The 24,445-nt window shown below is 35.6% G+C and overlaps 1 protein-coding gene across 6 annotated transcripts in view; it reads left to right on the forward strand.

Annotated features, from left to right (window-relative positions):
* SPAG16 (sperm associated antigen 16) overlaps positions 1-24,445 on the forward strand; it is a 388,703-nt gene that overhangs the window by 15,729 nt on the left and 348,529 nt on the right. For all 6 annotated transcript variants that reach the window (XR_013953855.1, XR_013953856.1, XM_080600563.1 and 3 more), the window contains exons 5-9: positions 4,787-4,924; positions 9,857-9,964; positions 10,570-10,687; positions 12,055-12,124; positions 16,858-17,006. Coding sequence is in view for 4 of the 6 variants with exons in the window: in XM_080600563.1 (XP_080456689.1) it covers positions 4,787-4,924; positions 9,857-9,964; positions 10,570-10,687; positions 12,055-12,124; positions 16,858-17,006 (583 nt within the window). In the remaining 2 variants the exon portion in view is untranslated. The remainder of the gene's footprint in view (positions 1-4,786; positions 4,925-9,856; positions 9,965-10,569; positions 10,688-12,054; positions 12,125-16,857; positions 17,007-24,445) is intronic.

Genomic DNA, 24,445 nt, shown 5'->3' on the forward strand with positions numbered 1-24,445 from the left:
GGGGAGGGGGGGAGGTAATTAATACTAGATGGATATAAATATTGGCCTTTTAATGAAATTTCAGCTTTCTTTGAAGTACGTGCTGTTTGAATTTATATCAATGGCAAAACTCAAATTGCTTTTTAATAAAGCAAGAGCAGGTTTTAGCAGGTTCTATCTTGTAAATCCTTAGCTGTACATATATATATATTTTTCCTTTGTAAATAGTATTTTTTTAGATTTCAGTAACATTACAAAAAAGCTCAGCGTGTCAGGATCTAATCTTACTATATTGAGACTGTCTGCATTTAATGCCTTATTTCAAAATGTTTCATGTTGGTTTGAGATAGATAATTTGCAATATTAATGAAAGTGAGAGCAGATTAGTGTACTCAGGTTCCTCATTATGTATTGGGACGACTCTCTCGCTCTCATGCTGTGGTGATCAAGTACTAATGGAATTTAAAATGAGAAATTAATTAACGTAGAGAAAATTTATCAAAAGGGCTGCTTTGAAATAATTGTCTGTCTAAGATCTAAAGGTCAGTTAAATTGGAGCAAATTATCTGTTTATTTCAGAGTTTGAGAAAACATTGTTATTCTGTCCAGCTGTATAAAATGTCATGGTTATGTTGTATTTTAAGCCAAAGCCATTTTTCTTTGGAATGAATAATTTTGTAATAATTCTAGTGATATTTTCACATATGTAGTTTTGTGCACGTTTTTCCTTCCAGTTATACTTGAAGGAATTTAAAATCAGACTTAAATTATTTTTAGAATATCTAATTTACCATGAAATTTTCTGTTCCTTTGATATACAAGACTTTATAGTGCTTTTGTTGCTTATGAAAGATATTGGATAGACAGCTCTGGAGTATGAAGTGCAAGGGCTGATCAACTGTAAATTGATGTATCCGACAGTCAGTACCTCTTAATCCCAGAGAGCTCACTGCTGCTGGCAGCATCTTGCCAGGCTGATGAGCAGATGAATCATTTGCTCTTCACACATGCACATGGAGCTCTCGCTCTGTATTTTAGTAAACTCATTGGGCTGGTAATCTCCAAGTGGTCCTGGAGACCTGGCAATGTTTCAGTTTGTGAGGAAAATGAAACCTGCAGGCTAATTACAGAAACATGATTTGAAAATTCATTTTTTTTTAATATGGTTAAAATTATGAATAAACTTACAGGACTGTGCAAGGTAACAAATTCTCTGGTTGTTCTGTATGCTTTGCAAAGATTGTCTGGATCATGCATAATAGAGCGTATGCAGGGAAGCTGTTGTGTTTTCTGAGTATAAAGGTAGATTTATTTAAAAAAAAACATATATCCTTTTTTCAGAATGAAGACAGTGGATGTAGGTTGTGATCCTCCATGTCACAGCTCCCTGAAGGCAGTGGAAACAGTCTACTTATTTCAGGCAGACCTCAGTTTCATCTGCTCTGGGTGCTCTTTAGCCTGGAAATCATGAAGTCACAGTAATGCGTGCTATGCTGTGAGTTCCTGAATCCTGAGAGCAACGAGGCTTGTTAGTTCTAGGGCAGGATCACACTAATAGATGGGGGTTTGGGACTAAAAGATGGAGGTTTTGGATTAGAACTAGCTCAGGACACAAGTGAAGTAGCCTCAAGTTCACTTGCAGAAAGCCAGGTGAACATATATACTTGTTCTTGATGCTGGGAGCTGACTATATGTATAGACAAATAAGAATAAAAATCAGCTGTACCTAGTTTTTTCTTTCTTGAGATGATTCAATAGAATTGGTTCTTGTTCTCAGCTTGTGCTTATTATGATTGAGACACGTCTGTCTATGAATGTCGACATGGATTTACGGAGCGCTTGCAGCTGCAACAAATGAATGCACAATGCATATTTCAGATCAGGAGCAAACAAACTTTCCTAATATTGTGCGTATGGCCTAGTTATATATTCTAGTTATCTATTCGTTTAACTTCTCACTTCATCACGGAAGCATATATTTATATTTATTTAATGGGAAGTATGTAAGGATGCCACAGGAGACTGAAATTTGGATCCTTTTGGTCTTAATCTAGTTCTGCACAAGTCACTTGCCTGTGGAGCAAGCATAACATGGTAATATACAGTTTCTACTTACATGCCAAAATAATAGATGGGAGGAATACACTGGGGCATAAAGGGTCCTTTATTGTCTGCACTCATTTTTTTTTTTCTTAGTCTTCTGTTCAAACTGTCTAAAAGGTTATCAGTTAGAATTATAATTTTCAGCAAGAAGTTCTTGTAAGAGCTAAAACTTGAAATTGTAGTCTGTGAATGCATCTCCAGGTGATTTGTCCCTTGGTAAAGGATTATCCTGTGCTACATGGCAGTTTAATTGCAGGGCCTCTGCAACTTGGTTCCTTTAGAACTCCTAGAAACTTTAGTTCAATGTAAAGCGTATAGTAATAATGTATTATTGTAAGTCAGCGTGCTGGGCTTTGATCATAAAATCATAGATGGCCATCTGTTCCTGAAGCTTCCAAATTCTTGGTTAACTTTAAATGGTAGTTCAAGAATTATAACTCGCTTATTCTGAAATCTTAGAATAATGTTCCCTTGTGCATGGAACTAACTAATTTCATTTTGCATCACAGTTCCCTTCTTTAATGGAAAGCAGTGAGAACAATAGCTATGTGGCAGTCAGCGAGGTATGCAGGAGCTCCAGGAGTTTTACAGGACTAGTTTGATGAAATGAGATCTCACAACACAATCTTGTGTAGCTTTCGGTTCCTCTTCTACATGCACAAAAGCCTTCATTTTTAGTAGCACTCTTAGACAAAAGTGAGTTTATTGATATTAATTGTCTTTCATTAAAATTGTCTTTCAGAGTTTTTAGCTCTGCTGGAGACTAATTTCATCAGTTATCCATGTCTGATGTGTCTTCATGCAGAAAGCTGATGGCTTTCATGAATTGCACTTAGGGCATTCAGGGGAGAAAATTTCCTGGCAAATAAAGAAGTTCATAGATTTGTGATCACTTGCAATGAGAAGTGCCCTTATCTTCAATATTTTTGATGGGAATTGTATCTGCACATCAGTCAATATTTTTGGAAAATGACTAAGCTTCTTTCTTGGCATTAAAAGTCTGTTGCTACTACAATTTGCTGAAGAAAACTAAGTGATGATGGAATGAATTTTGCTTTGGACACATCCAGTTTAATCTTTCAAAATCTTATAATCTTTTGGTGGCAAATGTAAATGATAGCTTAATTTATAGGGATGAGCGTTCTAAGACTACCCATAGAAATCAGGAAAGCAGCTGACCATAGCAGTTCATCTAGGTATAGGAGTTCGTAACGTTCCTCTTAATTTTTAGAAGGTACTATGTAAGAGTCACTTGTGAGATAAGAATCCCTTACTCTACAAAACTTATTGTTTCCACAGCATGTTTTAGCGATCTAGGAATGCTGCTTACCATGCTCAGATTTCAAGCCTGCTATTTGTATCCATGTGCAGGATACAGTGTTCAGGATATTTTTATCACTAATTACTGTTGTTGTTTTCCTACTTGCTAACTGAAAAAATACGCACAGATTCAATATGCTTTTCCTCTGAAAAGGTAAATAATATTTATATTATTCCTTCTAGTGAGTTCCTACTTAAAACATCTTCCAGCTGCAGTCAAGACCAGCAGGGGAAAAAACTGGGGGCCTAGTAGATGTCTGATGTAAGCTATTTATAGCTCTGCTGAACCTATGCTGAAGTGATAGAGCTACATAGTGCACGTCTTTATCTTCAATGGATCTGTAAAAGCTTCTAGTAGCTGAAGGTCCTGCCCTTCCTTCTTTCAGGATAAAAGCAAACAGATGCATATTTTGTACTGGATTCTGGAATCACCTCTGCAGTGTGAGCACAAGTATTTTATCATATATGTAGGCTTGAATCTTGATGTGTTTTGAAATACTCTGACAAATCCTGATAGCTTATAATCATTCCTTGAACAAGTGTAGTTTTGCAGAATCATTTACTTTGTGTAGTGACAGTCATGTTTTTCTGAATCTTTTCTAGTAACGCTATTCTTTTTTTTTTTTGATAGAGGATACTTAAATACTTTCAGTTGCTCCTGGCTTCTACAAAGAATTACATGCTGCCCCAGATTCACTTCTGCTGCTCAAAATGCAAGTTAGTCTGTACACTTATTTAACAAAAGCAGCCTTCAGGCTTCTACATCATAGACTCTTGTTTCCTCAGGGGCTGGTAAAATAGATAAATATAAGGAGAAGGTGACGTAAGCACACAGGAAGCAATGAAGAACAGGAATGAAGAGATTTTCTGATGTGAGCTTAGAGTTCCATGTTGATGATAGCCTTTAGAATCATTCATCCTGGTTTTTCACAACTTTGTCATCTTATTTGAGTCTTCAGAAAAGAAAATATCTTGCGTGTATTTGAGCATATGAGAGAAAAAGCATTGTGTGTATATATACAAAAGCTTAGAATGTTAAATCAGTATTTAAACAAAAATTTTTTGGTCTTAAATTATTTGGAAGAAAGGAAGGAATGGAACTATTGAAGTAGTATATATATAATATAGTTGAAGTAGTGTCATAGAGGGCATGTCATTAGAATTACAAACAGTAAGAATGCATTTTTAGAATGAAAGTGGAAAAATAGAACACAGGAGTAGTAATACTGCTAACTGTTAATGATTATAAAAGAGGTAAATGCCTTCAGTTGGTAAATATCTGATTCTATTTTATATAAATGCTAACGTAAGAGAAGAAACATCAGTGAACTGAGAAATAGGAAAAATGGAATAAAATCCAAAATCCCTTTCCCTTTTCTACTAGGTATGAGCTAATAGAGAGAGGTGCCTTCACAGCCAAAGATGTCGGACTGGTGCCAACTGTGTATACTCAGAACCAGCAACTTCAGGCTGAGAACATGCGTTTGAGGAAAGATCTGGACAACTATAAACTTGCTGCTAAGTATGTTACTTGGTTTTAATGAAACTTTGCTACACGGTAGTAAAAGGCCAGATAAAATAAATCTTAAAAAATAAATTTCTGTTCATTATGCTGGCTGCACATATTTTTGCTTCTAGGTGACATTTATAATTAGTTTAATTTTTTTTCTGAGCTCTGTTAGAAACCTAAATCTTAATTTCAATTATTTGCCTTTACTGGGCTATAGAACATAATTTTCAAGATCCAGTAATCACAACAAATTACTACAAAGAATTATGACAGTATAATATGTAGAAGTACAAAATAAATGATTATATGCATTTTGTATTAAAATACAGTACTGTAAGTTATAGCTGCCATGAAATATCAGCATAGGGAAAAAACTATACATTTTTATTTAAAAATGCAAAAATCTGTTGCTTTGGTCTGAGAGTTAAATGGTATGTCAGTGTAAATGACCATCATTGATTATATCTGTGTACATTGCAGAACCTGATTTTACAAATACAGTCATCAGAGAGTTAAAATATTTACCCTATTTAATGGAGATGTAGTAATTAACTACGTATACTGAAGAATTGGTAGATCTATACATGATGATTGAATTAACCCTGAGAGCTAATAATGCACTTACTTTGATTTTTGCAAGTGCATAATTTTAAAATACGGGGCTGTAAAAATAAGTTAACTCCATCTCTGATTTTAGTCAAGATTGCTCAAGCTACTCATTTTCATTTAGATTGTTCCTCTACATGAAAAATAGCTACTCAGATTTTAAATAATCATTGCTGATGGTAATAACTATCATCAAATGATTTTCCAATGATAATCACTTATAACATTTCAAATAAATAAACTAATTGGCCATAGTCTATAAGGTATGTAAACAGCTTTAATAATCATAAAGTCAAATATTGCAGTCATTTAGACCCTTGCACTGGTGCATGGGCCACATAAAATGTCTTAATTTTCATCTCCAGTTTCTTTGGACATTGGATTTGTGTGTTGAATGTCTCCTGTTAGAATGGGAGAGCAAGAAGTTGTAATGTGCTATAAAAGAAGGCTAGACAAAATCTGGCACATATGAAACTTACTATTTTCAGTAGTAATTTTAACAGACTTTCCTTCCTTTTCTCACCTTTTTTCTTTTTTTTTCCTCCTGTATGAAGCAGCATGTGCCATAACAAGATAGTGGGAGCTGATAGTGACTTGATATGAGTTGATGTGGGCTTGTGTTATTTCTTCATGATTGTTTAAGAACATAAAGCTCAAAATCTTTTCACCATGGTCCTGAGTTGTTTTCTTTCCCCATTAGGATTTCTATACGCCCTTTCTACAGGGCACCATAAAACTTTTTGTAGCAGATGCCTAGTTCAGACTAAAAGACAGAATGATAATGTGCAACGGGAAGAGGGCAGGAGAGAGAAAAGACATAGCCTGTAGGAACTGAGCATATTGGCAATCTGTTAAATAAAATTCCCAACAGTCACTGAAGTGAACTGTGCTTAAAAAAAATAACTAAAAAATCCATGAACTGAAACTCAGCTCTGCTTCTTCATGTTGTAGTGTTTCATGAAACACAAAACAACAGAGGTCTGGTCATGTTGCCTTTTTGACATTCCAGAGATCACAGTGATATATAGAGGAGTTTGATAGGTCACAAATTAGAAGTGGACAAATTATTTATATTGGCATTTATTGTTAAATACTGCACTTACTCTTCATGTACCATATTAAAATGCAAACTAAACTACAGGTACTCCTTTCTGTGACGGTAGCGAGAACTTTATTTTCATAGTCTTTCTGCTGCCCTCACGAGTGAACATATGTAGTTGTGAAACAGCCTGTGATAATAATGGTTGCTACATTATTTTTCAACCTCTTATTTCAAATAAATTTCAGATAATTTTCCAAGCTTTCAATGTTGTTAATGTTATTAAGTTGTGCGCCTTGTGACATTCATTTCAGTTACTTGTTTTGAGTATTTTATGAATGAAAACAGTACTATTTATGGAATGAAGAGTGAAATAGAGCAATTCTGCTGTACATAGCATGTCCTTTGTCCTTTAGATAAAACCTGATTGTAAAAAAAACTGATTGTAACAACCTATGCTAAATCCTTTCATTGATGTGGCTGTTAATTTTTTTCTTGTTTATCCACTCAATAACTGAAGTCAGTACCCTTGCTATAATAAAGCAAAATATTCCGGCAGGAGCCAAAATTACCTGGAGGACAGTTTGGGTTTTCAAGTTCGTGAGAGAGAACTCACCAATATATACTCAAACCAGAACGCCTAAGAGCACTGAAGAAATGCTGATTTGACTGGTTAGAAAATAATGATTCATGATCAAAGACAGACCTAGATTTTGCTATGTGGATCAGTCAGAAAGCTTTCATGGTGCGAATGCAGTGCTGTGAAGTGTATTTGAAGATAGCTTTTAATTACATCTGGTATTTTTGAGCTTGCTACTCTTGACAACCTTCAGCTGAAAGAGGTGTTGTTTGCGGCTTAAATGGTAAGGGGGCCCAGGCTAAATGACTGTAAACAAAGTACCTTCTGCTTTAATGTAGTTTAACAATTGGTGGTAGAGTTACAGTGTCTAGAAGGGGTATGTAATTGTATTTTGGGTATTTTAATGTAGCATTTACATGATTGCGTGGCAAGCAGGTGAGCAAGTAGACTAAATTTCAGCCTGTTGGTTACATTTCACTGTGGCTTTTAATTGTTTAAAGAGAAAATCAGCAGCCTCAGTTCCTGTTTACAATGAATACGTATTTTTAATAGGTTGTCCAAGATCCAGAGCCGTCTTGATATATAACAAAATCACTGGAATGCATACGTTAAAAGAAATAAATCAGCATAATTCTTCTATTCCAAAGCTAGTGATAGTTACTGGCTTATATACACTTTAGGTACACTGCTAATTTTTATTTAAACTTTAAAAACAGATATTATATTCTGATAGAAATTGGTTTGTTGTGTGACAGTAGATAAAATATACCTTTAGTGTATTCCATTTCACGTTATTTTATCTTGAAGGCTACAGCTGAGCTCTGATCCTTTGATAAGGGGGGGTTATCTGTTGTGGTATTTCTCTGGTAGTAGAGATACTTTCCCAATATACAAGAAAAATTTGAAAACATTATCTCTGAAAATTGTTGACTCTTATCTCATATAGTAGACCAGTTGAGTTTAATTCGTATTAAATATTATTCATGTATGTTTTCTAAAATTGTCTTTATATTCATTAAAATGTTGAAGGCTACAACTTGCAGCATCCTGAGGAATTGAATACAACTTGAGTTCAGTCAGATCAGGGCATAAAACATGCTTGGTTTTATCAAGCCCTTCCCTCTTCTGCTGTTGTTGTCAAACTAATTGCTTGAGAAAAGTTCAAATGGAGAGACTTTGACTACAGTCTGACAAATATTTTAACCAAAATAATGGGATATTAACTTTTCTGTGGCTGTAGCAACGTTTACTCAAAGAACAACCCATCTGCTTAGCTTGAAGGGGTTGGGTTTTGTATTCAAGGTCTTACGGCAAGTCAGATTTTATGTGAGTGGTGTTATGATGGAGGCGTTTCACAGAACTATTCTGAAATCATTGATTCATTTACCTCTCAGTTTGTTTGCTGTTCACATGAGCTTGAGCAGAATCATTAATCTGTACTTTGTATCTCAATGCCAATATCCCAAGTTATTATGTTTCACAACTTCTGATATTACTGCGCACACATACACAAAGCTATGTACATGCCTATGGCTCCTGGGAGTCTTTTCCCAGTGGTTCCTGCAGGGGCAGCCCTGTCTTTTTTCATTTCCCTGACAGCTTTGACTGCTGCACAGTGTCATTAGATTCTGTGCTCTACAGCTCTAACCGCCCCTGCTACGAGCAGCAATTCACATGTAAATGTGCGCATATTCATATGATAGTTTGTATAGGAACAAATAAAGCAAATGTGTGCATATATAGTAAATATGTATTATTTGTACTATTAAATATAATGCAAGTTATATGTAATAGTTACAGGTCGTCTTCTTGGACCTGTAATTTTTGCATATTACACTGTCATAATGGCTTTTCTAACTATTCAACTCCTGTTGAAGAGGAAGAGAGCTTTATTTTTGCAAAGAACAAATATCTAATTACTGTGCAAGGTAATTTCAGTTTTCCTTTGTGATTAAACAATGCATCTACTAATCTTCCCTGCCAAACCCACCTCAGTAAAGGCAAGGAGAATCTGTATATACTAAATATATTTAGGCTATTTTCTATTATGTTTATGGAGTAGCAAAGCTGGATGTCATGTGGCTGTATGTAGAATGTGCGTAGGGGAAAAACAGGTGATGAGTAAGTTTGCAGTTAGTTTTGGATTTGATCTTTTCCTTTCTGCTCTCGTGTGGAAGATAACACCTGGGGACAGGCTGCATGCTATTGAACAGAGCCTAGAACATTTTTAGTGCATTTTTTTTTTCCAGAAGCTCTCTAAAAACACGAATTTGCAAGGCAATGGTACAGTTAACCCTCTGCATGTGTCCTTCTAATGTGCTGTTATGATGGGCTCCAGATCTGATGTAAATACTAGAAAGTCTAGTATCTCCAAAGTCTAGTAACTCCAAAGAAGAGTATTGTTTTCTGATTACCTGCACCTTGAATACGTGCCTCCACAAGATGCCTTGTGCCTAAAATAAGGTTGACTTCAACTCTGGGATGTATAATGCCAGAATCCCTATGGATTCTGTATAAAGGAACAGAAGAAAGGTAATGGTGAAAGTCTGCACTGTTTTGTACATCGCTGAGCAGCAAAGAGACCTCAAAAGCATGTTCTTCACCACAGGGTGTAGTAGCAGAAGTAGTCATGTGTATATCTGAAAATGTATCTGTGTGTATTCAACATGCAACAGGAGGAGGCTAATACCTTTCTCATGTATTTTCTGTTTACGTGTAGCAAAGCAAAAGAGGCTTTCTTAAAAATGCAGAAAGAACGTGACTTCCATCGAATGCATCATAAGCGAGTGGTCCAGGAGAAAAACAGGCTTATCAGTGACATTAAAAGGTAAAAAAGCAAAACAAAAAGCCAAGTTGTTGCCTGGAAATAAGATAATATGGTGGAATTTGAAGTGTTATAGTAAAGCTAGATGCGTTTACTTAGTGTCTTGGTAAACTAATTCCATCAGACTATTCTTCTATGTACTGTATGCTTCCATGCCTATTAATTTGTAATGAACTTCTGTATGTTTTCCATGGTGTGATGTGGTATTAATAATTATACAGTATTTCTAATAGTTAAAAATATCAATGACATGTTCTCTCACCCGGATCTTTTGCTGTGAATATGTAATGATTTTGGATCCTTTGTCCTTTGTAAAGGTAACTGGTATCCCACTGAGTTCAGAACCTTTGCAATTGTGATTCCTGTAGCTGGTATCTTCTCTTTTTTTACACCTTGAACTTGCTATGTGGAATTTACTCTAATGCTTTGGTTGCAAATAAGCTCAAGCTAGGCCATTGGTACAGAGGTATAATAATTAATTTTTTAACATTTAATTCCATAATTCTGTCCTTCTGAAATTCTGTTATATTCTGTTAACTGTGTAAGATTAGGATATTAGTAGTTTTGTGAAGTTGTTGAGGAACTATTTGTCATCTTCTTGCTCATAGGCTGAAGGCACATTATGCATCCTATGAACCAGTGCTGAAGCAGCTGACTGAAAAATACCAGACTACACTGAGACAGAAAATGTTAACTAGTTTGGAGAGAGACAGAGCAGTTGGACAGGTAAAATTATGGTGAACACCTCTTGCAAAGCTGCATGGAATGCTTCTGGTATATAATTCGATAAATAAACAGGATATTTCTGGTGAATCAACTCACTTATCTGATAGCTTGAAGCAGAATAGTGAGTTTTGTGTTATTTGGTGAAATATTAATAATGAAAATATGTGAGTCTTAGTGCCGTAAGGTAGTAGTTCTCGGTCATTGCTGACTCTTGAAGGGCAGCACTGAGCAAATAATGTGCAGACCCTGGGTTGCTTTGCCTCAACATCTTGAGGAAAGGTATGTTATCCCCACAGATTCATATGGTTCCATCTATGCCTCTAGAAATGTCTAAGTTTATTACTGTTTCTTTTTTTTCCTAGTTATAACCAGGTGTTTAGTTACCTTAATGTAATTTACCTCAAATAGTAGGTACCAGACGCAGTTTTTCTGTCTTGCGAGAGGAATAATGGAGTAATATTTTACTCCTGTAATCCTACGAGATGTATATGTTGATATACATGACATTCCACTCTTTTAGCAGAAGGTACTATAAGCAGAGATAGGATGGATGAAGAACAGAGATTATCTTTCCTGTGTTTAGCCAATAGGTTGTTTACTTAAAATGAAACTCTGAAAATACATTGCTTTTCAGCAGTAGCATTACCTGCATGTGGGTGACATGAAAGGAATTCAGCATGCTCATGTTCTCTTCTAATAGTTCTCATCTCTCATTTCCTCCTTTCCTTTGCCTCCAGTTTTGCTCAGGTCACCTGAGGGTTTACTTTAAAATGACTGAGGATTACATATTTGAAATTGCATTAAATAAAAGAAAGATGTCCTAAAAAGAAAGGTTACTGTCTATATACAATTATGCTGAATAAGGAGTACAAAACATAAAACAGTTCCAAAGCTATGAAATCTCAGGAACCTATCCGCTAAGTCTCGAGTAAGACCTATCCAGTGATGAATTGGATGAAGAATTCTAGACTGATGGCTTTTCTGTAACTTAACAAGTTGTGTGTCATTTTTCTTTATGATAAAGCTGCATGTCATATTGTGCCATTAAGTTAAAGATCAGTGAGAGCAGTAAAAGCTGAGGTTGCTGTGTGATCTCAAGTACTTTGTTTGTCTGTATTGTTTTAATGGAGTTATAAAAAGTATTTGAAGAAATTCTATGTTGCCTGTATTTTATCATGTTGTTTCACTAGACATTTCCAAAATCTAGAATTAGGATTAATGTTTATAACTTGAAGATAATCAGAAAAGGAAAAAAAATACATATAATTTATTTAAATATGAGGATATAAATGCTGTGTGTTGTGAACAGACAGTTCAAAAGCAAAATTTTGATATCACCTTTTTCTCTTTTTTTTTTTTTACATTAGGTTACCGGTTTACAAGCTACATTACATAACTTAGAGTCTGGATATGCAGTTCAGAGTCCTGTGACAAAAGGTAAAATATTTCTATCAACAAACTCAGACTGGTTATGGGTTCTGTGTTGTAATAATTTTTTTTTAAAAAAAGGTGTATCAATAAATCAAAAATGCTTGTACTATAAATGTTTATCAGCTGTGGTGGTGACAGTGGCAATTGTATCTTTTGAATGTTTATTCTAAAGTGTATCCATTGAGGACAGTGAAACTGCTCATGACAATATGAATGAGCAACTGTGGAAGGACTTTGTCGTAGAAATCTTATTTTGTCAGATTTTTGTTATTTTTTCCACTAACTCTTTTTTCACGATTGAGTTTTTTCAGCTGACTGTGAGAAGGTATACATGGCAGTCTGGGAACAATTTGAAAATACTAGCATTATGAAATCCAGCGTCATATTTTAGCATGTCTCACTTTTACAGAAGGTTAATAGTAATGCAAGCTGATATAATACCTGCTGGGATAAGGTCTTTATCTGTATGGTATGGTACTACTTACCTGATGTTTTGAATAAATCCATAACTATTACATTTTCTTAACTCCATCAAAAAAAACTACAAAAACTAGCACTTAATTGTCCTCTTGTTTCCAAGTTAAGTGAAATCTATGCTATCCCATTCTTTGTCAGCATCTCTTCCAACTAATAATTTTCAACCTTCCCATTTCAATTACATTTTGACAGAGGGAGGTAAGTCTTAAAGTAGGTTTCAAAAAGATTAGTGAAAATAGATGAGATGATAAAAAAAAAAAAGGGGGAAACAGTGAACTCTACTCTCTGACAATAAAATGTTCACAGGGGAAGGGGGATTGAACCTACCTTCATTGTGAGCAGAACTTCAGATTTGATATTAGAGAACCCCAAATTTTTCAGCCACATCAGTGACCATGTGATGCACCATGCCCAGCAAAGCATGTCTTGCAACTAGGATTTCCAGGAGTCCCTTGAAACACACCCAACTACAGTTCTCTTCTGTTGAGTTCAAGAACTTACCAGATTTCCTTTCTATGAGGACTTGAAAGGGTTTTGAAGTCCTACCTGGTATAAACTAAGCTACAATTTTAATTTTGTATGGAAGCAAATAGCTACTAAAATAAAAAGTTCTTTAAATATAGAGTTCAGATGTGTTAAAACAGTGGTCTCTTCAGTGTTCACAGTATCTTTCTGTTTTGGATTCTGATTCTGTTTTTGTATGAATTAATACCGTATTCCTCAGCAAAGCACAATTCAGGCCCCAAGTATCTTTCTGTGGCTATATGTATTGGATGTGCTCTGCCTTAGTCTTTACATTTTTTTACAGCTGAGGGTATAAACCTCTGCCCTGTTGAAGAGCACTGGACTCATCTTCATCCCACTTCAGACAGTGAGGAAGAGAACGGGCTTTTTATTTTCTTACTTAGGAGAGGGGCATGTAGCATTCAACTTTCCATTATACTCTGGATTGAGGATAGATAGTGGGGTTCTTCCCTCATGCCAGTGCTTTATATTGTAGATGCCCCAACTGTATTTTTCAAACTACATGTACTTTGATTAGTTATTTGAGTGATTCTAAAAACTGCTCTCCGGCTGTTCACAGTACTTGTTTATTCTCCAAAACTCTTGAGAGCACTTTATAGTACCAAAAAGTGACAAGCAGGGGAGCACTTTATAAATTAAAAAAAAATAAAATAAGTTGTCTCCAGCACAAATTATTAAGCTCATCAGCCACCCATGTGCTTGTACAAGTCTTACTTTGCTTAATATGCTGCATATCACAAATTAACTGATATTTCAGTTCATTTCTTTGTCTGCTAATACTACATAATTCTTATTGCACTCTTTTGGTCATCTACGCGTGTCTCAGTGGGTAATAGTTTTATTCAGATACTTTTTATTGCCTCTTGAATTCTTACTCATAAGAAGGTATAATTGAGACCTTGAGAAGCAAGCAGTGCATAGATGGAGAAACGTTTGCTGCATTTTTCTCTAAATTTAAGTTTCAGTTTGGAAGGAACAAGTAGCGTTGGACTCAAAAGTCTCTGCTGTAAGGAGACCTACAGCTGTATTTTCTCAGTTGCTATGTCTTCAGGACTGACTTCTGTGTGTTCCTACGTCTTGGTTAGAAGACAATGAACATTCAGATTGGCAAGTTGTCATTTGCCAAGGTGAGATGCCTTTTCTGGCTAGCTGCCTGCTTTTTTTGCAGAGCAGGGTGGTATGAGGATGGCTGTTTGCCTTGCCACAGGAGATTCTGTCACTGCCCCTGGTGCTGCTTCTCTCCCACACCTGGACTTGACCAGATGACACCTGGGACGATGGCTTTGGCTGGAGGGCATCCAGAGTGGCTTATAACTGGTTTCAGGATCGCTTAAGAGTTAGAGGTTTTGAACGGTAGCAATGTGGTCCAGCACATCCAATCCATTGTGGGTTTTCTTGTTTTCAGGGTGAGCCATATAGAGAACGTAATTAAGAACCAAGGGAAGATTCATAGCATTCACGAAGTTTTCATTATAACTTTGTATCTGGTAGCTAGGTAGGAAAAAAAAGTGAAACTATTTAATGTTTAAGACCACTATTCTGGATTTACTAAGGCATTTGATGTAGCAGCCATCAGTGTGATGCTTTTCAAATAATTGAATAGGATAGCATCCACAGTAGAGCATGTAATTTAAAGTTATTTATTTGATAGGGTGTGGGTTTTTTTTTTTTGCTGTACCACTGCCAGTCAGACTGCCATTTAGCTTTTTGCAAAGAGTGCTCATACCCAAATCGTTGAAGAGGAAGTTTTCTTCAGGTGTTCTTAAAATAATTGCAGGTATAAGTTTTTGTTTCCTATTCACTTGCCACATTTAGAGTTGATAGGAAGGACACTTAACAATAGGAGAGGAACTAGTTCACAGTTAGGATTAGGACTTGGCCATTTGATAGAATTTTCCTCTCTCTGCTATGCTTACTCAGAAGTCAGTTCTGAAGGATAAGTTGGTATAACTTGATCTTACATTTTCAGCACTTGCACCCTTACTTAGGGATCAAGACCTAATTTTAAGTGGTGATATGAAAAAGATCACTTTTGCCTAAAGGATTTAAGCAATCTAGATTGTTGCTTACTTATAAACCGAACTGAATGCTAGTATAACAAGTGGTTTTAAAAATGTGTTATAAAACTGTTACTTGCTCAGTACATTTATTGTATTTTCTGAAAACAACAGCTGCTAATTTATTACCCAATTATACTCAAAAGTTGCACTCAATGAGTTTCTTTACTCATGGTTGAATTAACTCATTGCTAGGGCTGTTTATTGTGCTTTTTCTTTCCTTTATGTGGTGTAAGTGCTCTTAGAAGGTCATGTAAGAAGTAATTTAAAAGACACCAGTTAAGTACTTAAACCTGGTTGTCCCATTTCTAGCTACAGTGCAATCAGAATAGAAAAATCTGTAAACACAAGCTGTTGCCATCTTAGTGCAAGCCCCATCCAACAGTTCTTTGGTATTTTGCCATTTTTCAGTGCTTACTGACTTTTTAAGCCCTTCAACTGTCATAACTGTGCTGGTTTACGTGTATTTCAAAGGCACCAGCAAACCAAGTACCCTGTGAATAACATGCTAATTAGTGGGTAGCAGTTATTGAGTGAGGAGAAAGTGTTTGCATGTGAAACGATTTTGCAGTATACAGCTCCTCAGAAAAAGTTACTTAGGGTATCTGTAGTGTTCACTTCGAAAGCAATGAGAATGTGAATATTTAGTTGGAGCAGACATAGCTCTTTTTATCAGTTAGTGTGTCACAGTTTGGGTATACAACAAGGTTTTGTGCTTGTTTGATCCATGATTTTTGCCTCAAGAGCAGAGAGGGATTTTTCTTTTTTTTTCCCCCTATAGTAAGTCAAAGTTTGAATTTTGTGGTCAAGGTTGAAAAAAGGTTAGTAAAACTTTGTTACAACAGCAAACATTTAGGAATGTGTAGTGTTAATTTTATTTGTTTCAGTCTGGATTTCAGCTCTAATTTTTTTCAATGTGAGTTTTTTTTTGCAAAGAACTGGAGGGGTGGTAAGTGCACAAAACCTGTTGGAATTAGTATTCCTTTCTTTTCCCTCTTGACGTTCACACACATTGCAGACCATTTTAACAAGATACAGGGATTGCAAGGGACTGTGTTCGGACATATGGAAGTTGCCAATACTGAGTGTTGGAGAATAGTATACTTTTTGCCAGATCCTGGGAGATCCAGATGCACCGTGCAATAGTCTGTATGGGCTATACCTTTCCTTGTATTCCGTTCAGCCTATTCTGACAATCTACAGCTATGATAACAGCTAAGGAGTTTTGTGCTGTTCCCTATTGGTAAGTAATTCCTTGTCCAAAAGGTGCATTGGGAGAAAGGACAAGGAAACAAAAGGAAACTCAGGCTGTAAATTAGAGAAGTGCATTGGTGGAAATATTAGGATTCAGCAAGATGATCAGTTGCATCCATTTTACTGTGATTCTTCTGTACAGCAAGATCCAAAGCCTCTGTAGCATTTTGTGGGCAAAGTCTAGGGTATCATTAGTTATGCTGAAACAGGTCACAAAGCAATCAGTGGAACAGCGTTATATGCAGTCTTGGAATACTTGACGTGCATGGCACAGTAACCTGGATATCTTTATTTAAAGTGGAATTTCTGATAGAATTTCACGTGTCTAGATAATATCAAGTAAAGAAACATTTTCCAGAAGATCAGAAGATTAAGTAAAAAAAAAAAAAAAAAAGTATCCTGATTAATGATGGTTTTATTTTGTAGCATGCCATGAATGTGAAAGGAAAAAAGGTTTAGAGGGTCCCACCCAGAAAGCTCTTCAGGAAGCCAGGCAGCAAAAAATGATTGATACTGAAAGGTCTTCATATGGTCCAGTTAAAGATTCTGCGAAGATAGGCAAGAGATATCCAAAGGTATGCAACATTCTTTTCAGTTACATTTTAGTAAGCTGCGGTGAAGGGTGGTTGTCCAACATGACTGAGAGCAGTCTGTCCTGTAGTGACATGTTTCATACCTGTAAATAGTACAGGTTAAGTATCAGTTTTTTAATGTGATTGCCTGAAAAAATTACTCTCAATAGAAACTAATAGGAACTCTGATTAGCTGAAACTAGCAAACTACTTCTCAAGAGCCTGATATAATCACCTTAGAGAAAGAGCACTGACTAGACATGTTTGTTGTTCTGTTTCTTTTGTAACTTTGGAGAAATCCTGGCCTATTCCATAACACTTGCAATCTTTTCAGGCATTTCAGCCTGTTTTACCAGGGTTTAAAAGATACAACATCTGGGAGACTAAAGGCAAAAAATTGGTCATCTACTAACAGTTGAAAATTTCTCAACTCGAATGGAGCAAGATGTATTGTTTTAGTTTGCAGGTTGTGCAAAATCAAAGATGAATTTCTGACAGTTTTTTTGGTTGAAATAATTTTGTTTACTCTTTTCTTTATTTTTCAAAGTTGCTTTTTAGGACTAAATTGTAGTTTTTACTTTTCCAGATTGAGGTAAACATTCTAAAATGTAGGTGGTTTTTTAGGTTCTTAAAACTGTTACATGGGCTTATTTTTCTTGTTTGGGAACTGCTGTTAGAGTTTAAAATGTTTCCGAAGAAAAACACAACAATATTTTTGTTTACTTTGTTGTAGTCAGAATCAACTTCTGTCTTTTCCTCTCTCCGTAATGATATGTATATGGTGATTTTTTTGTATATTTGTATCCATTTTATTTTTCAAAGGGAGTTTTTCTGTTTGATACTGGTACGCAAGTTGTTTCTGACAAAAATTACCATTTATTTCAGTTTTCATCTTTTCGTTGTCCTTAACCTGTAAGTTTTATGTTTTTATAATGTATAGTGGTGTGTATATCTATGTTCCATTGCTCTTTAAAGCACTTGTCAATGTGTATTGGAAATAATTGTCTGCACAGCCTGCCTACCTATTAGTACCTGAGTCTTCCTGAGGCACCTGCCAGTCAGTCCATTTCCGCTTTCCCTTTTCATCATTCAGTGGTTAGAAACTTCCATCTTAGACTCTCATAGATATCTTTTCCTTTTTTTTTTGACTTGTAAATGGATGAATAGTTCTTGTTTTATGAAGTTCTGCTTTTATTCCAATTTCTACTGAAGTCATCAGGTTTTTTATAGCAAATTTCTATGGAGTTATGTTTCACCCCACAATACATAAGCACTGCACAGGTAGTGTGCCTGTCTGGCTTCTCTTGTTCTTTGAAATTCACGAGTACTGTTAGTTGGCAGGTTCTGGCAAGTCTCTGTGCTTCTGCAGATACTATGTTCCCAAATGAGTCCTACCAGAGGCCTTGATGTCTTTATTTAATCAATGGATTAGAAAACTGGAGTGGGTCCAGAAATAAGACATCAGAAAATATGGGCCTGTGTGAATGTACTAGATTTTGACTTGGCTAAGCGATAATCTAGAATCTTAGGTACGAGGTTAACAGATCTTTTCCAACAACAGAACCATACTCTTTTTTTTCCATTTCACATTTCCTGGGTGTATTGTTTCTACTTCCTTTCCTCCTAACAAAAGATACTACTTTAGACTACCTCATCTGAATTATAGTATTTTACTGTATTATTTTTATTATTTTATTTAGAAATAAATGGCAGAGTCTGTAGAGGGCAAGAGGGTGAGTTAAAATTGTGTTTAAAACAAGGATGCTTTGAGAGCTCTGTCCTGTAGTGCTCATTTATTGAACTACAGTTTTAATCTAAATTATTAATAGTGCACTTTCACTCAACAGTTGAGCTCTGAGCACTTGTTCCAGTGGAAAGCATTAGGTATAGAAGTGTCTTGCCTTCGACAGATCATTTTATATGACGTTTGGAATCAAATTTCTATGTTCCACCTCATCTTCTTTGACTATATCAAAAGATTCTGTCACTTCTCCCATCTCTTATGTGACTTACATTCTTTCATACAATAATTCATTTCAATGTGGCGATGTATTTATTAAAGAGTATGCTGTAAATTGTTCTTATTTACAATAATGAAAATAATTCTATGTGGTATAAAGGGAACTTGAAGTGTAGCCTTAGTTTAAATATGTAAGTCAACTTTACCTCCCCAATAAAATGTTAGTTAGTTAAAGTTAACAAAAATTCACAGAGTGAACTTATCCAGGAGTTTATCCAATTTTGAAATGTAGGTATTTGGATTGTATCATGTTCAGTAAAAAGCAAATATATTGTCATGAAATTGTATCCTTGAGACAAAATTGTAAACATTTGTATTGACTGTGCCATTAATGATACAGCTATGGTGATGAAAATAATTTAAGGTCTCTTCTGTGTCTTGTACCTAAATAATGATCTAACAAATGCCTGTGCTTACTTTTAAGTAAATGCAAATATGACTGAGCTAGTGCACTCACTCCAAGGACAGACAATGCATTGTGTTATTGTAATATCCTGTAATAGCTAATATGTAATTTAAAACCCAAGGTCCATTTGAGATGAAATGTATCCCTGAAACAGTGGAAAAAATATCTGGAAATTTTTTTTAATGTTTTACATTTGATTTTGAAATCCTTATTGCAAGGCTCAAATCATATAGTAACAGGCCATTAGGCTAAATTGTTTATATATCTAGCCCTTGATAAGTCAGAATCAATAGCATAAATATTATTAGATTAAGAATTTGCGTAGAGTACTGCTTTAAACATTTAAATTAAAATGCACTCACAGGTCATTAAAATTGTAGAGAACCTTTGATAATGTGGTTTTCATTATGCTGTTGAAATGTACTTTTACTATTTTTATATCATTAATTTCTCTCAGGTTCCCCACACAGTAAATTCTGTTTAATTTCTGTTATTAACAGGACAATTGCAGCTTCTCTGTCAGGTATATTAAATTTCTACGTATAATATATTACAACACCATTTAATTTTCTGAAATTTTATTTGGTGTAAAACTTTATCAAAAGGTGCATTGGACACTTCTGATGACTGTGGAACAGATTTTGAAATTATGGGGAATGGCATATTAAAGAATTACAGAAGTAAAATCCAATAATCGTACATTAGTAATAGCTTTTGTAGCTAATAAGACTATGGGTCCAAATACACGTATGAAACCCAAGTTTCCTCTCAGTTCGATGGAAGAAAGTACACAAAATACATATCTACTGTTTCTGTGCTGTCAACCAGAAGAGAAGCTAAAAGCTAAATGATTACTTGATTGGATTATTGAGCTTAAGTATAAATTATATTAATATTAATGGCATAATTGGGACAGAGTTGGAAAGATGTGGTTCTAAAATAATCAGGAAGGGTCATAAATGAAATAAGCAATCGTTCTGGGTTTGACATTCATTAGAGAGAAGAAAACTGACAGATAATACAGGTATACTTATTTCTGTACTCCTTCACTGGTATTGTAAAACTCCAGTAAGATATCTAAGGAAATTAATACCAGATACAGGGGTAAAAGATCTTAGTCTGGTGTATGGAAAATAAAATGTCTATTTCAGATGAGAGGAAAAAATAAAAGCTAAGAAATGAAACACTAGTCATTATAGCTTAAATTCTCAAAGAATTTGGGAATGAATAAATGAAAATTTAGTGAATAATTTCGTGAATGTCTGGATGAAACTAGGAAAAGATTTAGCAGTGAAAATGTATTTGCAAGGAAAAGATGTACCAATTGAGTTTAAATTGCATCCTTAACAGGATAAGAGGTCTCATGGATAGAGGAGAAGCAGTAAATATTGTTAATTTATAGTTTATTGTTAATAGGTAAGAGCCTTTATGTTTTTAATAAAGCTTTGGATACTGTTTCTTAGCTTTTGAAATCTGGCCTGATGGAAACTTTCCTAAATCAGCAGAAAACAGATTGGAAAAATACAGATATATTGAATAGGCTTCTGCAAGAATGTTTTCATTAATGGCCTGGAAAATGGAACAGAAAAAATACTAAATTTGTGGACTGCTTTATTTTATTTGGGTTTGAAGGGGGTGGAACAGTAACGATAGCTGAGGACGGGAGTACAATTCAAAACTTGACCTATTGGAGAATTGATCTAAAGAAATAACATGGAATGCAAAAAAAGGTAGGAAACTCTACCTTTACAAAAAAGATTAGCTGTACAAACATGGAACAAGAAGATAAAGGGTCAATTAAACAGCATTCCTTTATAATAGGATATAGGGTTTGTTGTGTAAAACAAGGTTGCATAAGTCAACAATGACATGATATTGCAAAATAGCTGGAAGCCATACTGCCATGCAAGCCAGGGATGTTGTAGGGGAGATGTGGAATAACCCTCCGGCTCTGTTCAGCTGGCATGTAGCTTTGACTGCAGCATCATGTTCAGTTTGAGCCCTGCTCTTCAGCAGAGAAGCGGAGCATCTACAGTAGAGCAACATGAACGACTAGAAGTCTGTGCAATAAAGTTGTCAAAGAAAAGGTGAAAGTGCATGGCTAACAGAAAAGAAAACTAAGGGGAGACAGGATATATCTTCAAAAACGAAAATTTCTGCAAAAAAAGGGAAACGACCTGTTACAACAAGAAGTAATAAAGTAGAAATCCAATAAGAAAGGTTGAGACTACATATTAAAATGTATAAAAGTAAATCTGCAGCAGCACTGAAATAGATTGCCTGGGGAGGTTGTCACTGGAATAGGATAGAGAACTTTTTTGGAGGAGTTACGTATGTGTAGTGACCCTTTGGGAAAGGGGATGCATGGACTCATCAGCAGAGGATCTGTTTAGGTGCCGTCATTAGGTTTCCCAGAAAATTGTGCTTACGGGGGAAAAAGATTCTGCCTTACTGTGGTGGTTTCATCCGGCTGGACAGCTAAACTCCACCATGACCACACATGCACTCCTCTTCCTCAAGGGAATAGGGGGAGAAAATATGATGGGAAAGGGCTCAAGGGTTGAAGTAAGGACAAGGAAATTGCTCACCAATTACCATCATGGGTGAAACAGCCTCAGTGTAGGGAGATTAATGTAATGTGCTGCTTGGACTGTGCATGGAGGACACCCTGTGGTCCCCTGGCTACAAGAACCTTGCCACACAAACCCAAAACACTTGCCCAGAAAGAGCAACTTTTAATGTTGTATAAAAGAACAGCAATATCAAACTAAGTTTCTACAGTTTCTATTAGATTCAGTGGCAGAGAAAAAGGGGAAATATTCAAATTAGTGCCTGCAGATGGGAAAGCAGTCAGATGAGCTGCCAGCCTGCGGATGTGTGCTTGTGAACTGATGAGCGTCACTAGCTCTAGGACAGCCTGAGCAGCTTCTTGTTGAGGAGCACCATCAGCAGATACACAGTGGGGGCTGGCACTACTGTGGTGTCAGTGGGTATTAAACAGCAAAGAGCAGTCATCTTTAGGGTATGATGCCTCTCTGCTTATGGAATTACTGTTCTGTGACCCAGATGTTAAGAATACGATCCATTTAACGTAAGCTAAAAAGGTTCTTTAGTTGATTTTGATGGAATCTAATTTAAAAGAATTAGATCTCTTGCTAGGTAATAGCATTTTAAAGCTCCTACTATAAACTTTGAAAATGCTTTAAAAAAACACACTTCATTTTAGGTGAAATATATGCTTTTGTTTTAATTTGTATGTTAGGCCATGCAATAGATGATATGTTGCTGGCTTTAGTTTTAGGCTTTGCCTAAATGTGTCTTTAAATGTCACACCTACATGGAGAAAACTAAAAAAAAGAAAAAAGCTCAGAATGTTATCTACAAATAAAGATGGATCTAAAATACAAGTCTAAAAGAAAAATGTGTAAAAGACAACATAGATATAATTTTCCATACATCATTGCAGCTTTGTTAAATCAAGATACCCAAAGCCATGCATTTGTAGAAATAATTACATTTGATACTTTAAACCATTGGCCCTTGATAAAATTATCTTGCAGAGCGTCCAAGGGGATTCTTTTTGCTAAAAAACGTTGCTTGTTTTGAGTCATTACATGCTGCTAAGTAATGAAATAACAGGCCCCTGAGACTGAAAATGCATAGAGAAGAGTTTTGGAAAGTAAGATGTATTTAATCTAGTTGTAGATACGCTTTACATAGTCATATATTTCTGTAGCTGAGTAGAAATACTGTGACAGATTTTAGAATAATAGCCCACCTTCTGTGAGACTGTGAATCTCTTCCTTGCTATAACAGCAAAAAGTGCTGACGATAAAGCTGCTAATTTTTTTATATGCAGATGTTTCAATTTCCTGGAAAAGGGACCTATTGAAATTGCCTTGAATTTAAAAAACAAAACCACATACACACAAAAAGAAAAACACACACACAAAAAAGGCCTGTCAGATTTGTTGAGAGATTGAAAAATTAGTTAAATGTAACCAAGAATAGCTGTTGCTATCTTCCTCGGGACAGCCCTGTCAAAGCGGGAGGACTGGGAATTGTTGTGCATAGGTTTCCTCGTGCCGCAGGAGTTCCTGCAGTGCACTGTCTCATTTGCTTTGTGCTCTTCCAGTGGCTTTGACTCTGCATGATTTCAGAGGACTTGACAAGAGAACAAGAGCCCCATACAAAGCGCGCAGCGGGTGACAGAGCTTCACTTGTACAACTGTCAGTAACATCAGCGTGGTTAGGCCTGTGAGACCGTAATTGAGTAATTTCATTAACTGTGGAATAATGCTTTGTTTTCCTTTTATTTAAAGCATCAAGACTTTGAAAATTCAGCAATTGTTTGGGAATTTTAGAGGGGATGAGCAGGAGATGGGTTCAGGTGTGCTTATTCCTTCACGAAGACGTTCACTGTGCTTGCAGCATGCTTTCTGAAACATGCTCAGGTGAAATCCCACCAAAGCAGCTTATGCCAGTACAACTTTCCTTTGTAACTGCGCGGTTGTAATGCTTTTTTAAAGGTATAGCATTTCTAAGGTGTCTGCTCTTTAAAGGAAAGAGAAATTACGAAGTATTATTAGAATGGCCTCTGCAACACTTTTGGCAGTTCAGCCTCTGGGTGCCTGGGTTAGGATGCAATTGCTATGAAGCTTATTACACTTGAAAAATACAGATTGTTTTTAAAAAGTGATTTTTTCCCTGTGTGAGGGAGAAAAAATGAATTCCACAGAAGTCTATTTCCAATTATAATTCTTCTCTTATTCAAGTTCTATTTTACTGTAAAAATTATACAACACAAGAGGTGGGAAGAGCTCTGTAATAACTTCGGCAACCTTATATACATACTTACAGTTTCTAATACAACAAAGCAGTGGTCTGTTTTGTTATTTTTAGGTATTGGTAAAATTCATGTAATATGTTAATTACAATTAACTGGAATTGATATAAACTTGGAAGTCAAAATGTTCAGAATGGTGAATGTAGGGGAATAATCAGTGCTATTTTTAA

Source organism: Anser brachyrhynchus (assembly GCF_964034855.1).
Source record: "Anser brachyrhynchus genome assembly, chromosome: 7".
Lineage (NCBI taxonomy): Eukaryota > Metazoa > Chordata > Aves > Anseriformes > Anatidae > Anser > Anser brachyrhynchus.